This window comes from Petromyzon marinus, chromosome 3, assembly GCF_048934315.1.
Source record: "Petromyzon marinus isolate PM22_M1 ecotype Great Lakes invasive population chromosome 3, UKy_Petmar_22M1.pri1.0, whole genome shotgun sequence".
NCBI lineage: Eukaryota > Metazoa > Chordata > Hyperoartia > Petromyzontiformes > Petromyzontidae > Petromyzon > Petromyzon marinus.
This window is the reverse complement of record NC_133669.1, coordinates 5,476,977-5,493,910: the sequence shown is the minus strand read 5'-3', so window position 1 is coordinate 5,493,910 and position 16,934 is coordinate 5,476,977. Positions and strand designations below refer to the sequence as shown.

The window sequence follows — 16,934 nt, the reverse complement described above, 5'->3', positions numbered from 1 at the left end:
AGAATTACGATCACGGATCAGCCGCTAGCTGCACGCGCTCGCCGCGTGCCACGGAACATTCTCAACTCGAAGCCAAACGCGAGTGGTGTCCACTGCTTTTAGCCTAATTGCTCGATTGCCATTAGCAAGCGCTTGGCAAATGGAACTTGGTAGAGCGTAAAAGTGTTGTTCTATGCCATGCGCAGGGATGGACAGGTGTGGGTGCAGTGCATGCGCGTGTGTGTCGTGCGTGCACATCAGCCACGGTGGGAGACGAAGGAGTCCTGGGTTGGTGTTGTTAGTGGTCACATCACCTCCTCGCGTACCATACCGGCCTTAATAGGCCCTCGCTAACAACACTTCGACCAACATCGTCTGTATGGCCTCGCACGCGGGGTGCCTTTGTGTGTTTGTTTGTGTGTGCTTGTTAGTGGGCGAGCGGTTAGCGATCCCAGCGGCCCAGGTATGGGAACACCTGGTCACGCGCAAGCAAATTAACTTGTTCTGGATCTCAGGTGCCTGTCAGGTCACAATCGTCACCGATGATGGCAATTGACTCCATGTGCCACGTGCGTCCCCCTTATACCGTGCACACCCTACCTGAAGTTAATGGCGGAGCATGGTTGGTATGGGCCCTGGGGCAAGGATTGAAATTGGGCACCGTGTCAAGATTCCATCCCTACCCTGTCCCCCTCCTGCGTAGACCGATGCCCTCGGCCCATTCGACCTGCCTGTGGGTCCCGGTGCAGTTGAACCGCCTGCACACTCTACAGCTCGCCAGCATCGATGGCTCAATCTGTTTATTGAAGACGCCGAGGCTCGACGCGCTCTTTCGAGGTCGACTTGCACGCAAGATAAAATACCTGGTGTGATTGGTCAATCCTCACGTCTTCGGCCGATACATTTTCCAGGAAAGCCTCACTGAGTCTCACACCTCTTTGTCAGGAGGGGTCCTGATTATATCGGGATGTTGGGACCGATCGTATCAATGAGTGTTTGGCTTCGTGTGATTAGAAAAACGAAGAACCCGGAGGAGAATAAAAAAAACATCCACGTGGCGTCACACGAGAAAGTGGCGCTCCGTGAGCTCAGCTCGCGTGCAGCGGTGAGACGATTGCTGGACCGTGAGTGATGTCAACGGCTTGGTGATGCCTCCATCCAGCAGTGGACAGACAACAGCTGCTGCTGCTGATGATGACACTCACCACTACCATCTCCTGTCCACACTTTGCCTAGGCGGCACACCTACAACACCTGGCAACCCCTAGTAGACACCCATCTAAGCGCTAAGCAGGCTTCCAAACTTCCTGCTTAGCTTGCGAGGTTCGACGAGATCTGGCGCATTCACGGTGACCGAGTCACCGCGAGAGTGCGTGCACTTTCATTGGCATCTCTGTGTGCACGTATTGGCTTGACGTGGCGTGGCCATGTCTCGGTTGACTTCCATAAGGCCCCATTTATCGTGAGTCGATGGTCAGCACTACTGGACTTGGCGATCCGTAGGTCGCCCGTCCGTTAGATCTCCAGGGCGCGGCAGTTTGAAATAATGGGGCAAGTTTCCTACATTGCTCTTGCCTCTCTGTCCACCCAGCGGTTTAAACTGGGTACCTCACGGTTTTCAATCCGCCCAATCCACCACCTCCCCATTGCATTACACATCAGCGATGATTAAAACAAAATCATCTGCGGTTGAGCATCGTAGTGCATGGTCTATCCACTGCTGGCTGAAGTCCTCCCTAAGCCGTAGCAATCTCTCGCGGTCTTTGTGGATTGACAATCCATCTCGCTCCTGCACACGAGGCGATTCCACCGTGGAGACGGTGCGATTAAATCATCCGATGCTGGTACCTCCGCATAGAAAATAAATTCGAGTTTAGCCTGTGCATTTATTGGACTTGTGTTAAACCAGCATCATCAGCTTCATAAACACGCAAACTCTGGACCGGTTTTCGCCTTGGTTTGTCGGGGGCTCATCAGCAAAGGTCATCAATGCTGAAATTCCGTCTGTGCACGTGTACGCGTGAGCAGGTGGCACTAAGAGCACGCGCCAGGCACGTGGCGTGGACATTTGCCCGTTAATTGCAGCGTGGTGATTGTGGGGTTTATTAATTAATTCATTCTTTAAAAGCATTTCCGCTCCAGAAAATTGTCAGGTCCGACTGACGGAGCGTGGTGCTGCTGCTGCTGCTGCTATTGCCCGCGAGATGCGCCGCCTTTGATCTAATCGGCCGTGATTTATTTTCCTCAGTTTCAGCCGAAATTCGTGGCCGTTACTCACAGACTGCCAGCTACAGGAGGTCACTTGAGGAAATTCCCAAAAAAAAACCGCACGCACACAGCGAGATCTGGTGATGCAGTACCAGTACTGTCTATACCGGTGTGTGCGAGTACAGGGTTCTGAACTCACAATTAATCTTGATCCATGTGAGCGTTTCAATAATCGTCCGATGTTTCTATTGCTTTCTATTCAGTTGCGTCCCTCCAATAACAACTCTGTTTGGTTTGGCATATGTATCGCTTTTTTTCTCGTATGCATCTTAAGTTCAACGCTGCAGTCTTCTTCAGTCTCGCATTGTCCTGTAGTTTATTTTCATGAGCTTAATATATCTGGACCCCCCCCCCCTTGCAATCGAGAAGTTCCATCTCAAGAGATTACAGTATCCAGGTGAATGTATATCCGTAATTTTAAATATATTTCTGTAATCAGAAAATCTAAGCTGGTCAACACTACCACCGTCTGTGTTCATGCCTTTGTTTCTTCAATTCAGTTTCGAAAATCTATCTTTAAGAGTAAATCTCTAAATCGGCTCAGCCTCCCGTAAATCACGTGATTCATGCATCACCACCCCCACTGTGAATCCCTCCCCTGTCCCCGCCCACTGCGAAAACTGACGCTGCTCCGTGCAGCTCATTTCTGCCCGCTCCTTCCTTCTCTCTGAATCTCGCTCTTTCCTCCCCCCTCTCAGCATCACCTCTCATCCCCCGGCATCTTAGCCCGGTTATTCCTTCTCCCGCTCCTGCCCTTCCTGCCCAGCGCTCCTCCTCGTTTCTTCCTGCTGCTCATCTTGAGCCGTGCCCTCTTTGTCTGGGGCGCCACGGTGGCGAGATGTTAACTACCTCTCCTGGTATACAGGTTGTTGTGGGTTCCATCCTGACCCTGACGCCTGCTGTCCATTTGGAGTTTGCATGTTCTCCCCGTGGCCACGTGGATTGTTTCTCCTGGTCCTCCAACTTTTACCTCCACATTTAGAATCATGAGTTTAGGGTGTTTGGCTACTAAACATTTCCACACGATAAGCCACTTAATTTAAGCTTTTAGTTGTGAGCAGGTCGCTTCTGCATAAGGGCTATATAGCTCAGTGGGCCTTGCTTGGTAAAAAGAGTAAGTCATTACAACGAATGGTTGTCTTAAGGATTTCCGTCCCGGAATCATTTCCCCTTTCCATTCCCCTTGTCCTAGCTGTGCCCGTATCTTCTCTCTTCTCGATCATCTTTCTCTTTCCATACATTTATATGATTGGCTCGACTCCGCGTTCCCGTGATTCGCCATTTGTAAGATATGTTACGTAGCATAATGTTGCCACGAGTGACTTTGTTCAGAGTGTGTATCTCCTTGTTTGACTCCTCCTTACGTTTGGTATGTTGCCACTGTCTCCATTAAATCTCAGCTGTGAATTGTTGCCATTTAATATAAATGTGTGTGTGTCTGTGTATCCACTGGGATGGTGCAAGGTGGACCTGGGCCCGGTTTAGATATCACCTGGCACCGATGATAGCCCTGGCTGGGAATCGAACTTAACGTTAATATAGCGCAATGCACTAACCACGATGCCACCGCTTCTGTCGTTACAGATAAAGCACCCCGCCTCCCCCGTAATAAAGACCAACAGTGTGTGCACGGCATGCTACATTTTTTTTCTCCACCGTCAACCCGATCGTGGGTGTCTTGACGAGTCGCCCGTGCCCACAAGAGGGCACTGGGAGCTCGGTGAACTCAAACTCGCTCGCGGCATTTGGAGTATCGCATCACGGCAGTTGACGTATATCAACCACATTGTATGTATATATGCATGTTGAACTTCTTTCGCACCGTACGTAGCCAACCGTGCTAATCGGAGGTGCGTTATCCTGATTAGCACAATGCGCGATGAGGATAACGGAGGTGCGCGAATCCCGAACTTTTTCTGTTGGCAATGAGCCTTGACCTGATATTTCACTTGTTGGTAGCGCCTGAGGTGGAGTAACTTTACCAGTTCCAATGTCTTTACGTGGCCAGTGACAGTGGCCTTGTTGTGACAATCACTTGAAATGAGAGTGGTTATCGAGTAATTCACCCTGATTGGCCACGGATATAAATCGGTTCCTGATAAAGTTTTTTTCCATTTTTGGTGGCACCGATTCCTGCCCTGCTCTGGCCCATCGATAATTATTATTACACACGATAGCGTGTAAGCTTTGCGCTCGATCTAGTGATTGATCAAAGGTGATCCAGAACATTTAATGTTATATGTATACAGCCAGGGGCGGAGCCAGGGGGGGTGACAGGGGTGACATTCTGCTGTATAAGTGTACGACACTCGGTCTGGCGGACTCCGTGCAACTGCATTGTCAGAGTGTGTCGCCAACCGTTGGCGTCTAGTTCAACAGCCTGACTCTCTAAATCATTCTTGAAATTAACATTTGTTAAATGTCACCCCGGCCTGAAATCCTGGCGCCGCCACTGTATTCAGCATAATGTATAGGTGCCCGCTTAAAAAGTAGGCTTGTCAAACGGCAATCGGTTAACCGGTCACCGCTCGTATTTATTATAGCGGTGTGCCGTTACCAGAAAGTTAGGACCCGCAAAAGCAAAACGTTTCCTGCAGAATGCTGGAAATGAATGAATGAACGCGCCGATGGAGCAGGCGCGGACGGCACAGACGGCCAGCGGCAGGCGCATCAAGTCCCCTGGGTGGTGCCGTCCATATTTTGCAGTTGAGGTGCAAATGTATTTATTGTACGGCTCATACGAGTGAACGTATTGATTAGCCCGCTCATTGCAAATGGCTATCACGTAATTCGCCGTTATTGGCCTCACGCAGAGCGAGTAGGGGAACGCGACCGCGACCCCCCCGAACCTCCACGCTCGCGTGGTGCCGACAAAGTGAAATGTCCGGTGCGGGGCTCACGAACCACCACCTGTGAAGGCGTCCTCACCAGCACGGCTCGGGGTCGCTTTCCACGGCCGTGTGGAGCGGTCCATGCAGTGCCGGATTATCCTCGTAGCAAAAGTAGCTACACGTGCTACGGGCCCCGCACTCTCAAGAGCCCCGCGCTAAATGCTTGCAAGCTATGAATTCAGGTTCAGTGATTCTGCACTTGCTCTATTACTATAGTATTATACTGCCTTCAACTTTTATGAACGACTTGGGTGTTTAAGGTTAGCGATTTGTCGTATTATCTGGCTGTATAGCAAATGAAAAAATACAAAAACTTTACTGATTTAAGTGAAAAATTTGTGCTTTAATATTTATGTTTTTTTTTTATTTAGGGCCCCTTTAAAACATATGCTACAGGCCCCGCACAAGCTTAGTCCGGCACAGGGCCCGTTTCGCCTCCTCCTGGGCAAAATCACTCCGAGCTGAGCTCCACCAAATTAGCGTGGCGCAGTCGGAACCGTGTGGCCTTTCAGCAAGAGTGGCCATGGGTTCAATGTCATGGGCGGAATTTAGGGGAGGGGGGTACGGGAGAGGGGAAGCAACGCTCCTCCAAACTGGACGCCTGTATTAATTTATTTTCAGTGGTTTTCAAGTAAGGAAAAAAATATGAATTATATGCACCCGTGATTCCTAATGTTGAGGTACAAAGCGAACCCCTGCCCATCCAAATATCGAAGTCAAACTCCGCTCATGGTTCAATTCCCGACTGGGACGCCTGTTTGGGTGGAGTTTGCATGTTCTCTCTCTGTTCTACAGAGTGTGAGAGTGTGGAGTTGGTATGTTCTCTCCATATTCTACAGTGTGTGAGTGTAGTTGGTATGTTCTCTCTCTGTTCTACAGAGTGTGAGAGTGTAGAGTTTGTATGTTCTCTCCCTGTGTTCTTCAGAGTGTGAGAGTGAGTGTAGTTGGTATGTTCTCTCCCTATGTTCTATAGAGTGTGGGAGTGTGGAGTTGGAATGTTCTCTCCATATTCTACAGTGTGTGAGTGTAGTTGGTATGTTCTCTCTCTGTTCTACAGAGTGTGAGAGTGAGTGGAGTTTGTATGTTCTCTCCCTGTGTTCTTCAGAGTGTGAGAGTGAGTGTAGTTGGTATGTTCTCTCTCTCTGTTCTACAGAGTGTGAGAGTGTGGAGTTGGAATGTTCTCTCCATATTCTACAGTGTGTGAGTGTAGTTGGTATGTTCTCTCCCTGTTCCACATGGGTTTCCTCCCGATTCTCCGGTGATTGGCAGTCAGTGCACCGCAACACCGGTGAGACAAAGGCCTCCACAGCGCACCTCGTGTGGCAATCTTGACCCCAACATACATCCTGCAGAAAGTTGCCCAACAGCCTATAAATCTGTTATGTGTTTGCATTTGGGAAAAATGTGTGGGCTGGTTGTTTTTCAACCCCTGCGGTGGAGCGGTGGCACAGTGGTTTGCCCGCTAACGTGCGAACCCCGACCCTCTCTGAGTTCAAGTCCCGACCGTGGCTAACGTCAGTGGCGAGTGACATCAGAAGAAGTCCCAAGTTTAATGTTGCATGCATGTTGAACTTCTTTCGCACCGTACGTAGCCAACCCGTGCGAATCGGAGGTGCGGTATGCACAGTGTATACTTTTAACCAATTAAATACGAATGCGTAATATTGTTTTACGGTTTTAACTTTGAATAGCGTTAAACTAATTTGAAGCTTTCATTCACACAGACGATTCATACAATACAATGTATTCACATTTTATTGTCAATCCACTGCGGGATGAAGTCCTGAACACACCGTGTTAGTCCTGGAGGTTGCTGGACCATACTTCACCACGCTGGTCAGCGCAGGCCGGTGAAGTGGGAGGGCGGGCGGGCCCAGGTGGGCATTGGTGTGGGCCACCTCGACCGGTACCCCGTAAGCCCCGACGCAGTTGCACCGTCCTGCGCACTCGATAGCTCCGCCACTGAGTGTGATAGGACTAGCGTTGTACCGGACATCTTTGAAACAAAAAAAAGAGCTTCATAGCCCATCGGATTTCTTCAGGACAATAAAGATTCTGATTCTGAAATAATAAAGATGTTGCACATCGCTGCCTGGCTGGAGAAGATAAAAACGTGGCTTAGCCACGGTTGGCATGGGCCACGCAGTTGCACCGCCTGCGCACTCAAATATATACACCCGCTGCCGAAGTGTATTTACAACCGCAGAACCCTTGACCCTGCAGGTAATTCCTCTCCCCCCCCCACCGCCTCACCCACCCACCACGAGTCTCTACTACCACCCTCGACCGCGTGTCCCCACCTCTCAAAAGGCCGCGTCTACCGTCGCTGCTGGGAGTCAAACCCGTGCGGCTTGCAGCGAAGAAGAATAGTCCCGGACAGCGTCTAACTCGCGACTTTGCTACCAAATATCCGGGACGCGACTTCCACCGTCAAGAGAGAAGCACGCGGGCACGCGCGCGCAAGCGACCACGACCACGACGACGATGCTACAGACCAGCGCGCCAAGCGCGCACGAAAATTCTCGCGGGACGGCGATGTCGTCTGGGGGGGCTGCACACGGCACGCGCCCCCATCCATGGGAGGCCCCCCAAACCAGCCCGCAAATCCCTCGCTGCACCGCCGCTACTCGCCGTCGACCTCCGCCCGCGACCCGAGAAGACACCGGCGCCGAAGATGATGATGATGATGGTGGTGACGATGATCGCGGCGACGGTGGCGGTGATGACGACGATGACGACGGTTGTCGCCTCTTGCGAAGCTGCGAGAGGCGCCTTGCGTTTCGTCAAGAAGTGGGGTCCCCGCGTCGCGGTGCGGGGGCCCGGCTACTGCTCCCAGTGCGAGAGCGATCTGGGAAGGGGACCTCGGCTGGAGCCACGGGCGGCATCAGCAGCAGCAGGAGACCCGGCACGGCGCGCCGCAACGCGCGAGAACGCAACCGCGTGGCGCTGGTAAACAGAGGCTTCGCCGCGCTGCGAGACCGCGTCCCCGCTGCCCTGGGTCCCAGTTGGACCCCGCAGCAAGACCCCTGCCCCGGGGGGCCGCTCTCGCCGGGGTCGTCGGGCGAAGGCGCCGGGTCATCGGGGCCGACTCGGCTCAGCAAGGTGGAGACACTCCGAGCCGCCGCCGAATACATCCGCGCTCTCCAGCGTCTGCTGATGCTCTCCGAGTCGCCCCGTTATTATCCAGAGGTCACCGCCAGCCCCGACAACACCACCACCACCAGCGCCGCCGCCTCCTCCCCGTCCACCGTCGCCTTCTCCACGACGAGCCGCGCTGGCAGTGGAGCAGCCGAGCCCTGCCATCTGGCCAGCTGGTTTGGCTTGGACGCCAAGTACCATCCGTTGTTCGGCACGCACGAGCAGTCGCACGAAGCCTCTCCAGCTTGGACGGGCCACGAGTTCTGGACGGGAGCGGGGCACGCGGAGAGCGCGGGAGGCTCCTTTCTTCAAACCTCCCAGGAGCCGGGTCTGGGCTGGGCACCGGCAGAGCAGCCCCGTTACGTTGGGCACGGGGCAGTTCCCGCGCCCCCGCTCCCCACGGACACTTGGGGAAGCCAGCGCACGTTCGGACTTTCATTATCGTCGGCTTCGTCTTCCTACTCGTACTGAGGGCACGGGTTCCGCGGCGCGAGGTTCCTCCGTCGTCTCTGACCTCGCGCTTCCGTGCGGCGTAACAAGGCGCCGAGGCGTCGGATCTCTAACGCCGGTCACCTTCCTCTCGCTGCGAGGGATGGTGACTCCCCCCACCCCACCCCCACCCCCCGCCACTCGGGGTCACCGCCATCGATCGCCCTCTCGCGATGCAATAACTCATCTGGCCGCCGTACATCGCTCCGACTCCACGGAGGGCGTTCCATCGGGGCGGTGTTTTTCCTCCATTGACTGCCGCTCCGTCGTTAGTCTCGACCACCGGTCCCCCATCACTGCCAGCGACCCGTGCTGCCCAAGCCTCGCTCTCTTCACTTGACAGTCGTTACGATGCGCCTGACTCGCGTGTGTTCTCAGTCATCAGTTATCGTAAAATGCAGTTTTAAATCGAATTATATCACCTCCAGTTTTCTAGGCTGCACGTGCGTGGCTTTGCATGGATAAATGCATCCGATGATGATGATGATGATTACGCAATAGTTTGGCACGCAGCACGAAATGCATATCGTGTTCGATTCGTGTTTTATTGATGAACTGGTCCCCGTCATTAGAATGTGGAATTTCCACCACTGCCTTAGGAATATTAACAGAAAGACGCCGTTTTAACTGCCTAATATTCATGTGAATTTGGGGATAATTACTTTATTTGACGAAATTTGTCCTCTCTGAAAGGAGTTATCATCGTTGCTGTTGGTAGCCGTCAAAGATCAAATTTGTTGTCACGGGTAACATGTGGAATGCAATACGCTTTGAACTCATCAGCGAGCCAAATAGCCACATTTTTACAATGTTGTCTAAGTGACTTTAAAATGATTGTGCTTGAATGTGATGGGAAAGAGCCGAGGTGAACAATGAACAAAACTGAATTCCTTGGACAAAAATAAATAAAGCCTTGGATAACCACTATTTGTTTAGCGAGTCTGACTGCTGATGAGACCCGGAAGGTCGAAACCAGTCGAGAGTTTGCTTGCATAAATATACGCTGGCTATCGTGAGTTTTTTATTTATTTAAGTCAGCAAACAGATATGGCAAAATATATATTTATGTGCACATATGGAACAAAAAGGAGGGTTATTTATTTCATACATTCGAGGTTCTGATGATCATTGGTCCCACTTCACGGAGTGGATTTTGCATCGCGGGTTTATTTTTCTTTTTCTGTGTGCGAGCCGTTGGTAGCTGGGCGGAGACCACGAACGTGAAAATCCCCGGGTTCTCACCGATGCCGGCTCAGTGCTTTGAACTCGCGGGACATCTGCGGCTTCCTCGTTTAAATATTTTCTAACGGTCCTTCTGGCGTCATTCGAGTCTCCAGTAGACCAATGCGCCCTGGTGTTATTTTTGTTTTTTTAAATATTTGTGACTGGTAATGTAAAAAAAACATTGCAACTTTTGAAAGATATCACCAATTGGGCACTAACTTGGTTAACAGTTGTGTATATATGTCCTGGACAACCCACTATTTGTATTCAATTCTAGATTTGAAGCTTTCGTGACTGCGAGGATCCATACTCTTTGGTTCTATTCGGTAAAGTCACGAAGGTAAAAAATAAAACAACAAAAACCACGACGTTTCGGCCACAACACAAGTAGCCTTCTTCAGGTGCCTCACTTCTCTCACCCAGCTTAAAAAGACGCCACGAATCTTAGCAGCGTTTTGAAGCTCTGTCGTCCCGACAGTTCTGTTCCTTCACCTGAAGAAGGCTACTTGTGTTGTGGCCGAAACGTCGTGATTTTTGTTGTTTTATTTTTTACCTACGTGACTTTACCGAATAGAACCAAAGAGTATTTGTATTCACTTGCATGTGACGAAGGAGGAAGATGAATAACTCTGTTGGCGACATGCTGTGTTGATGTTGATAGCGATGTTATTAAAATGACACTGCCAGACTTGTGGTGCAGTATACGCATTAACCGATATAACGCCCGCAATGTGCGCATTATTCCGCGACCATTATGAAATTGCTCTCGTATGAGGAACCCTTCGTGGTTTCCTTGCACTTTGCATGGTTCTCAGTTAATTTGTAAAAAGAATGGCAGTCCTCTGCTGCAACGTTGTGCGGTGGCAAGTGGCACAATCCGGCAACTTCTCCGTGAGGTGACCACCCGCACCTCCCATATTAGCGCGGTGGGCCTACGTACGGTGCAAAAGAAGTTCAACACAACAAAGACACCCCGTATAGCCTTTACAGACTGTAGGGGCAAGTGCTGTTAGCGAGCACCTATGAAGGCCGGAACGGTACACGAGGCCCGCACCACGCGCGACCGCCTATTTTCTTTAGCACGGTTGGCTACGTACGGTGTGGAAGAAGTTCAACGTACACACAGCGGCGCAACGCAGCCTGGGTATTCCCAATGTATGGGGGGCATAATTAATTGTGCCCTGCGCTGTGAGACAGCAGCGTCGTTTGACGAGGTCTCCGGCGAAGGGAAATGTCCAGGGAAGCTGAAATGTACGGGAGGATATCGAAGCAGTTTGGGTGGTCCGCGTGGTTCTCGCGTGTTTGAGCGATGCAAAGAGCGAGACAAATGGACGAGTGTTGCATATTGAACGTGTGTCGCACCGCACGTTTCCAGCCGCGCTAATCAGATGTGCGGGAAAGGACAACAAACTGAACACAGGCAGATGTCCTGAAATGGCTGTGCGCGTGTGTGCTCTAAAAAAGACAAACAACTCCATGGCTCTGCCATGGAAGGCATCACAGCACCCCACGTGACAAATGCGAACGCGTTTCGGTGGGGGGAGGATATTGGGCGAGTTTCATTCACCTTCAATTCACGTTCAGAATTCAAACTAAGAGTGCAGGTTTCACCTTCTCCATGACCCTCGTATATATGACCCCTTGTTCAGGAATTGTTGCAAGTAGCTTTATTTCGCGAGTTTATAAGATAAAGTTGTAACAAACAAATCAACAATAAAAAGTTGACGTAAATCTGCGTGGAATGCTATGGTCGCCGCCACACGTTGACCCGTCCTATTCATTGCTACAGTGAGGGAAAAAAGCATTTGATCCCCTGCTGATTTTGTACGTTTGCCTACTGACAAAGAAATGATCAGTCCATAATTTTAATGGTAGGTTTATTTGAACAGTGAGAGACAGAATAACAACAATAAAAATCCAGAAAAACGCATGTCAAAAATGTTATAAATTGATTTGCATTTTAATGAGGGAAATAAGTATTTGACCACCTCTCAATCAGAAAGATTTCTGGCTCCCAGGTGTCTTTTATACAGGTAACGAGCTGAGATTAGGAGCACACTCTTAAAGGGAGTGCTCCTAATCTCAGCTTGTTACCTGTATAAAAGACACCTGTCCACAGAAACTATCAATCAATCAGATTCCAAACTCTCCACCATGGCCAAGACCAAAGAGCTCTCCAAGGATGTCAGGGACAAGATTGTAGACCTACACAAGGCTGGAATGGGCTACAAGACCATTGCCAAGCAGCTTGGTGAGAAGGTGACAACAGTTAGTGCGATTATTCGCAAATGGAAGAAACACAAAAGAACTGTCAATCTTCCTCGGCCTGGGGCTCCATGCAAGATCTCACCTCGTGGAGTTGCAATGATCATGAGAACGGTGAAGAATCAGCCCAGAACTACACGGGAGGATCTTGTCAATGATCTCAAGGCAGCTGGGACCATAGTCACCAAGAAAACAATTGGTAACACACTATGCCGTGAAGGACTGAAATCCTGCAGCGCCCGCAAGGTCCCCCTGCTCAAGAAAGCACATATACATGCCCGTCTGAAGTTTGCCAATGAACATCTGAATGATTCAGAGGACAACTGGGTGAAAGTGTTGTGGTCAGATGAGACCAAAATGGAGCTCTTTGGCATCAACTCAACTCGCCGTGTTTGGAGGAGGAATGTTGCCTATGACCCCAATAACACCATCTCCACCGTCAAACATGGAGGTGGACACATTATGCTTTGGGGGTGTTTTCTGCTAAGGGGACAGGACAACTTCACCGCATCAAAGGGACAATGGACGGGGCCATGTACCGTCATCTTGGGTGAGAACCTCTTTCCCTCAGCCAGGGCATTGAAAATGGATCGTGGGGGTATTCCAGCATGACAATGACCCAAAACACACAGCCAAGGCAACAAAGGAGTGGCTCAAGAAGAAGCACATTAAGGTCCTGGAGTGGCCTAGCCAGTCTCCAGACCTTAATCCCATAGAAAATATGTGGAGGGAGACGAAGGTTCGAGTTGCCAAACGTCAGCCTCGAAACCTTAATGACTTGGAGAAGATCTGCAAAGAGGAGTGGGACAAAATCCCTCCTGAGATGTGTGCAAACCTGGTGGCCAACTCCAAGAAACGTCTGACCTCTGTGATTGCCAACAAGGGTTTTGCCACCAAGTACTAAGTCATGTTTTGCAGAGGGGTCAAATACTTATTTCCCTCATTAAAATGCCAATCAGTTTATAACATTTTTGACATGCGTTTTTTCTGGATTTTTTTGTTGTTATTGTCTCTCACTGTTCAAATAAACCTACCATTAAAATTATAGTCTGATCATTTCTTTGTCAGTGGGAAAACGTACAAAATCAGCAGGGGATCAAATACTTTTTTCCCTCACTGTACATTCAGTCTCGCTCACGGCTCACAGCGGGGTGGAGAACTCGCAGTGCGTGCCACGGTGGCTATGAGATGTTAACTACCTCGCCTTGTATACAGGAGGTCGTGGGTTCGATCCCGATCCCGACTCCTGTATATCTGGAGTTTTCATGGTCTCTCTCCCCGTGGTCGTGTGGATGTTTCTCCAGCTCGTCCGTATTTTCCCCTCCACGTTTAGAATCTTCATGCGTTTAGAGTATAAATAAATATCCACGTTGATGATAAGCCACTTCGTTGAGCTATAAATTGTGGCCAGGCCGCTTCTGAAAAAGAGCTGTATAGCTCAGTGGCCCTTATCGGTAAAATTAAAAATTTTAGTTTTAGTTTATAGTTTCAGAGCGGTGGCGAGGCCTAATTGGTAGCGCCTTCATCGCCTGTTGCAACTGGTTCACGGTTCTAACCAACGGCAACCCTTGTTAATACTGGGGTTGTATTAACCGGAAAAAAGCAAGTGCCCTCTGTTTTACAGTGAACGTTAACAATCCCCTGACATCATTCGCAAGCGTTAATATTACCCACACATTTCTTCAATTGGAATATACCACAATACCTCGCTGATCTCGTTGAGTAGCATAAATCATCACGCGAACTCACCCGGTCATCCTCACAGCAGCAGCGGCTTTTGGCTGCTGGCCATCGAATAAAGACGGTCGCCGCATTGCGGCCCTTTCAGATGCGCTTCTGCGGCCGTCTGGAACGTTCTTCCGCCCGATATTAGGAAACCATTGGAGCTATGCACTTTTAAATACTCTAGATTGAAAACTCATTTGTTTAGGACTGCTGTTTGTGTTTAGTTTGTCGTCCTCCCCCCGCACCTCCGATTTGCACGGTTGGCTACGTACGGTGCGAAAGAAGTTCGACATACAACCGTACATCCGTAGCAACATCGCCCCCTACTGCGAAACATCGGCAGCGCATTTCGATTTAAAGCTTTCGTGACTGCAAGGATTCATCCTCTTTGGTTCTTTCGGTAAAGTCACGTAGAATGAGAATAAAATAATAAATTGACAAAATAAAATAACACAATATAACGTCGTGAGAATATTATTGTGTTATTTTATTTTATCAATTTATTATTTTATTCTCATTTTACGTGACTTTACCGAAAGAACCAAAGAAGATCGGCAGTGCACTTCCGAAAAAGAGTTGTGAGACTCAACGAGGCTTTCCCTGGGTGGAAAAGCGAAGTCATTATATGATTATTATCATCCACTTCTGTCTGGAAATGCCTTTTATTGTTGCAAAACAGCAAAGCAAAATCAATGAGATGTGTCAATCCTCATCGACAACGGACAGCAAGCAGCCTTCGGGCTCTAAGTGGGGCGTTGTAATTTGGGGAGGCATCAGGACAGGATTCATATTCTCTACAATCAACTGGAGGCGCAACGATGCATGGGCGCACAAATTAATTTGGATTCTTAAGGTTCACGATACCGCATTGCGAGCTTTAAAATAAATAGTTTTCAATATATGCGAAATATCGTAGTCAGAACACTAATTTAAACTGGAGGAATTCGATGAGCTATAAAGCTCTTTTTTGACAGATGTCCAGTTAGTGTTCACAGATGTCCAGTAGATAATCACACCTCCGGTTAGCACGGTTGGCTACATATGGTGCGAACGAAGGTCGACATACATACGTAGTCAACGTATGTAGGAGTGTCACATTTAGGTTGCATTGTTATTGCTATGGGTGTCATGAGCTCAATTCCGGCCACGGCTAACTTCAGCGGCAAGTTACACGTAAGGCCAATCCTGGCCGCAAAGCAACAGTGACCAGCGTGGTGAAGTATGGTCAAACAACCTCCAAGACCGACGAGGCGTGCAGGGGCTGTAAATTAAATACAACGAAACGAACATATACACGGACACAAACAAACACAGACTCATGCAATCCCCCCCCCCCCCCCCCAATCCACACAACCTTTATTTGCTCAGCTCATAGCGCACCTGCCCGAGAGAGTAGACCGCCCGCCCCGTGCAGGTAAACACAGGTGCACGCACACTATCGCACAATTCAACACGGGCCACAAGCCCCCCCCCCTATACCCCATAGACACACCCCCCACCATCACCAGGCATCCACTCAAATCCCCCCCCCCCCACCAGTTATCTAACCCCTCCACACCCAATCTCCTCCTCTCCACTCACGACCCAGGTGTGCACAGGTGCGCTGATATTGTAAAGAATCGGCAGGCTTTGAGGTGACCCGAATATCTGTGCGGGGAACGGTGTCGGTGTGGGAGTGGTGGGGGGGGGGGAGCGATTGAAGGAGGAGAAAGTGACAGTCGTGGTGGTTGTAGTCGTGTCCTAGTCTCGACCACTGACGATCATCGCGGCTTGCCACGTGCTCCTGTCCGCGTCAAAACGCGGTGGCGAGATGTTAGCAACATCGCTTGGTATACAGGAGGTCTTGGGTTCGATCCCGACCCTGACGATGCCTGTTGTGTATTATTTGGAGTTTGCATGTTCGCTCTCTCCCCGTGGTCGCATGGCTTTTTCTGCGGCTACTCCGGTTTTTCCCTCCGCATTTAGAATCAACATTACTCGTTTAGAGTATTTGGCTCCTGCCATAATTGTCCACACGATAATAAGCCACTTCGTTGAGCTATCATTTGTGATAGCCAGGTCGCTTCTAATAAAACTAATATAGGTCAGTGGGCCTTACCTGGTAAAATTATAAAAACATATATCCTGGGACCTCCTTTGCCAGTACCAAAATATGATCATAGGTTTTTTCCTTTTTTTCTGGCAAAACAGGTGTTAAGATGTACGCCTTTTGGCGTCCTCTGGTCTAACACCGTTTGAGACGAGGCTCAAAAGAAAGCTGTCTCAGGTGTGGACCAATCCGTTTCAAGGACAATGCATATATTATCAGTGTGTTTTTTTGTTTGCATTCTGACCACAAGCATTGTGGTTAATGCAGACATGATTCCTTGTAAAAGGTTTCAGTTTGGTGTTTTAACATCTTAACACCTGTTTTGTTGCCACAAAAAGGAGAAAACCTATTATCACAATAAAAAATAGTTTCAGTTTAGGGTTTATCGCAAGTTTAATGCAGAAATAACGTGGTTTTCTGGGGAGATAAAGCACCACATTTGTTCTTGATTCACACGCCCAACGTGATTTTTCAACCTCTGTTTTGTTTTCCGGTCAGAAATAGGCACGTTGTGTTCAGTCCCACGCTCTGTACATTTGGTCTATGATCACCTTTTATGGCCCACGCCACATCTGGCAGAAGGGCCCCAAATTTGAGGGTATGTTGGCCACATTTCTCCACACTGGCCAAACGTTTCCAGCCTGCAGCCAGTGGTAGAAATTCCACATTCCCATGACAGGGGCAATTCTCTCAAGAGGACAAATAATGTCGACTTCCCCCCACAAAATGGTACTCGTTTCATTGTGCCCCGGAGAAATGAGAGGCTGAGTCAAGCAGCGACAAGAGATTGAACTCACAACCTTCCTAATGCGAGCCTCACACAGGAAGGTTACACCACCCAGCCCGTTATAATGTACTGTAATTGA

General features: G+C 49.6%; 1 protein-coding gene across 1 annotated transcript; it reads left to right on the top strand.

The window, feature by feature from the left end:
* The first annotated feature begins 7,198 nt into the window (after positions 1-7,198).
* Positions 7,199-10,041, top strand: LOC116958086 (uncharacterized). Its single transcript, XM_076073041.1, has one exon. It carries the CDS (start codon positions 7,623-7,625, stop codon positions 8,745-8,747), a length of 1,125 nt encoding a protein of 374 aa, XP_075929156.1. The 5' UTR covers positions 7,199-7,622; the 3' UTR covers positions 8,748-10,041.
* The last annotated feature ends 6,893 nt before the right edge of the window (positions 10,042-16,934 follow it).